This window comes from Dipodomys ordii, unplaced genomic scaffold (genome assembly GCF_000151885.1).
Source record: "Dipodomys ordii isolate 6190 unplaced genomic scaffold, Dord_2.0 Scaffold1, whole genome shotgun sequence".
Lineage (NCBI taxonomy): Eukaryota > Metazoa > Chordata > Mammalia > Rodentia > Heteromyidae > Dipodomys > Dipodomys ordii.
Window position 1 is genome coordinate 38,211,102 of NW_012267217.1, and position 459 is coordinate 38,211,560.

Sequence of the window (459 nt, forward strand, 5' to 3'; positions counted from 1 at the left end):
CAGTTCCAAACCAGCTGGCGCAGGAAAGGCTGTGGTCCTCTTATCTCCAGTTAACCAAAGTGGTAGAGTGCTAGCCCTGGGCAAAAGAAGCTCAGGGACAGTGCCCACTGGGGTTTAACCCCCAGTCCCAGCACAAAAAGAGAGAAATCAAGTTGCTTTATGAATTATTTCTGTCACCAAACTCAACCCGCTGTGCATTTATATATACTTTTTTTCTTTATGAGAGTGTTTATAACATATATACTTCTGTATCAGCCCCAAGAGTTTGTGTTTTTATTAGTCATGCTGTTTTCTTTTCATAGAATTATATACGCCTTTTCTTTCTGTAACAACTCATTCTTTAGGCATTAAGAATCTTAAAACAAAATGGAAAAACTTGGAAAAAATTATATTAAGTGAAGTAAGCCAGGCCCAAAGAAACATAGTTCCCATGGTTTCCCTTATTTGCAATATCTAGTA

At 37.9% G+C, this 459-nt stretch overlaps 1 protein-coding gene across 1 annotated transcript in view; it reads right to left on the reverse strand.

Annotated features, from left to right (window-relative positions):
• Nucleotides 1-333: 333 nt before the first annotated feature.
• Nucleotides 334-459, reverse strand: part of Als2cr12 (amyotrophic lateral sclerosis 2 (juvenile) chromosome region, candidate 12) — a 27,542-nt gene continuing 27,416 nt past the window's right edge. Inside the window, exon 14 of the mRNA XM_013014711.1 lies at nucleotides 334-355. Within this exon, the coding sequence (XP_012870165.1) occupies nucleotides 334-355 (22 nt within the window). The remainder of the gene's footprint in view (nucleotides 356-459) is intronic.